Genomic DNA, 1,604 nt, shown 5'->3' on the forward strand with positions numbered 1-1,604 from the left:
TATATATATAACGATGGCCTCTTTCATTTGCACCGACATATTGAGAGTTCCAGGGAACAGCTGTCAAATCCGAGTTCAACACTTGGATTCAATTACACATCTTTTATGTGCTTAATTTGTTATAGAATAATGAGAGAACAGGCCTCACCTGGGAATGAAACGTCTTTGTAGTCACAGCATCAAAGATGCTCAAAAATAAAATGCTGATAAAACACAATTGAAAAATAAAATTGCTTAGTGGATGCTGTTTTCACAAAATCATAGACCTGGTTTCGACCTCTTACATAACTCACAAATGCTGCTGCTGTTGAGCTCAAGATGACCCACCTTTGTGGCTGTTAATGGAATTACATCGCTTCAGTCCTTTCACATTATTACATTATATAGCTCCTGTACTTATAAATATTGGTAAAACGTTTAGTGTAATAGCCTTCCTGGCCTCCCTTCATTTGTAATCCCATAAAAATGCTCAGGATCTAAAAATGTGTAATCACTCGATTGGTGTTGAAAAACGCGGTGTTCTCTAATTTCATTTCGGCTTCAGCTGAAAATCGTAGTATAGATTAGGCTTGTCTCTCAGGGACTCAGGTGGAGAGCGAGGCACAGCCATGAGATGTGAGAGTGCAGACATCAGCGTGCCCCGTGTGTGTGTGTGTTGGTGCACATCCTTGTAGAAAACACACAAAAAGACATCACAACTGTAATATGAGCATGAAAGAGAATGTTTATGCAGTAACGGAATCCGTTTGCCCATGTGTACGCAGGATGTTTGATGTTGGAGGTCAGCGCTCAGAGAGAAAGAAGTGGATCCATTGTTTTGAGGGAGTCACTGCAATCATTTTCTGTGTGGCCCTCAGTGACTATGACCTCGTCTTGGCTGAGGATGAGGAAATGGTAAGTGCACTGTGAAGCGAACACTCCGATTCTGGTCCACTTTATAAATCATAAAGCATAGGGTTTTCTTGTTGGCACACTGTTGGCCTTTTTTACATATCTTATGATAGAAGGAAAGGGAAAGATTGCTTACATAAAATGTGCAGGTAAGCCGACACAGTGTGACAGTGAACTAGATTCTGTGGTTTGTCTGTGTCAGTGATTGGCTGCACTTTCTGCAAGCACAGTAAAGTACGCTATTGTTGGCCTACTTCACTGTTTGTACATGTGGTACATTTTGTTCATAACTCACACAGAGCCGTTGGTTCAGGTCAACATAACTAGCAAGGGGTGGACGCCAGCTGGCACTAACCGGCACCGTGCCAGTCGGGTTTCTCAGTGCTCGACGGGACCCTAAAAGCAAAGCAGATTGATGATATTCAGTTTGTGTCAGGTCAAGATGTCCTCTGCAAGAAATGCCAATTAGGGTCACAGTCACATCTGCTCTTTCCTCAGAACCGGATGCATGAGAGCATGAAGCTTTTCGACTCCATCTGCAACAACAAGTGGTTCACCCGCACCTCCATCATCCTTTTCCTCAATAAGAAAGACTTGTTTGAAGAGAAGATCACCAGAAGTCCCCTTACTATCTGCTACCCCGAGTACACTGGTGAGACAAACATTAGTTTATGGAAGGTCTTATATGGTGTAAGCTTTAATGTTTTGAGAAA

The 1,604-nt window shown here is 42.4% G+C and overlaps 1 protein-coding gene across 1 annotated transcript in view; it reads left to right on the plus strand.

Annotated features, from left to right (window-relative positions):
- gnai3 (guanine nucleotide binding protein (G protein), alpha inhibiting activity polypeptide 3) overlaps positions 1-1,604 on the plus strand; it is an 18,248-nt gene that overhangs the window by 14,154 nt on the left and 2,490 nt on the right. The window contains exons 6-7 of the mRNA XM_005732849.1: positions 765-894; positions 1,390-1,543. Coding sequence (XP_005732906.1) covers positions 765-894; positions 1,390-1,543 — 284 coding nt within the window. The remainder of the gene's footprint in view (positions 1-764; positions 895-1,389; positions 1,544-1,604) is intronic.

This window comes from Pundamilia nyererei, unplaced genomic scaffold (assembly GCF_000239375.1).
Source record: "Pundamilia nyererei isolate P.nyererei 1_Seehausen unplaced genomic scaffold, PunNye1.0 scaffold00049, whole genome shotgun sequence".
Lineage (NCBI taxonomy): Eukaryota > Metazoa > Chordata > Actinopteri > Cichliformes > Cichlidae > Pundamilia > Pundamilia nyererei.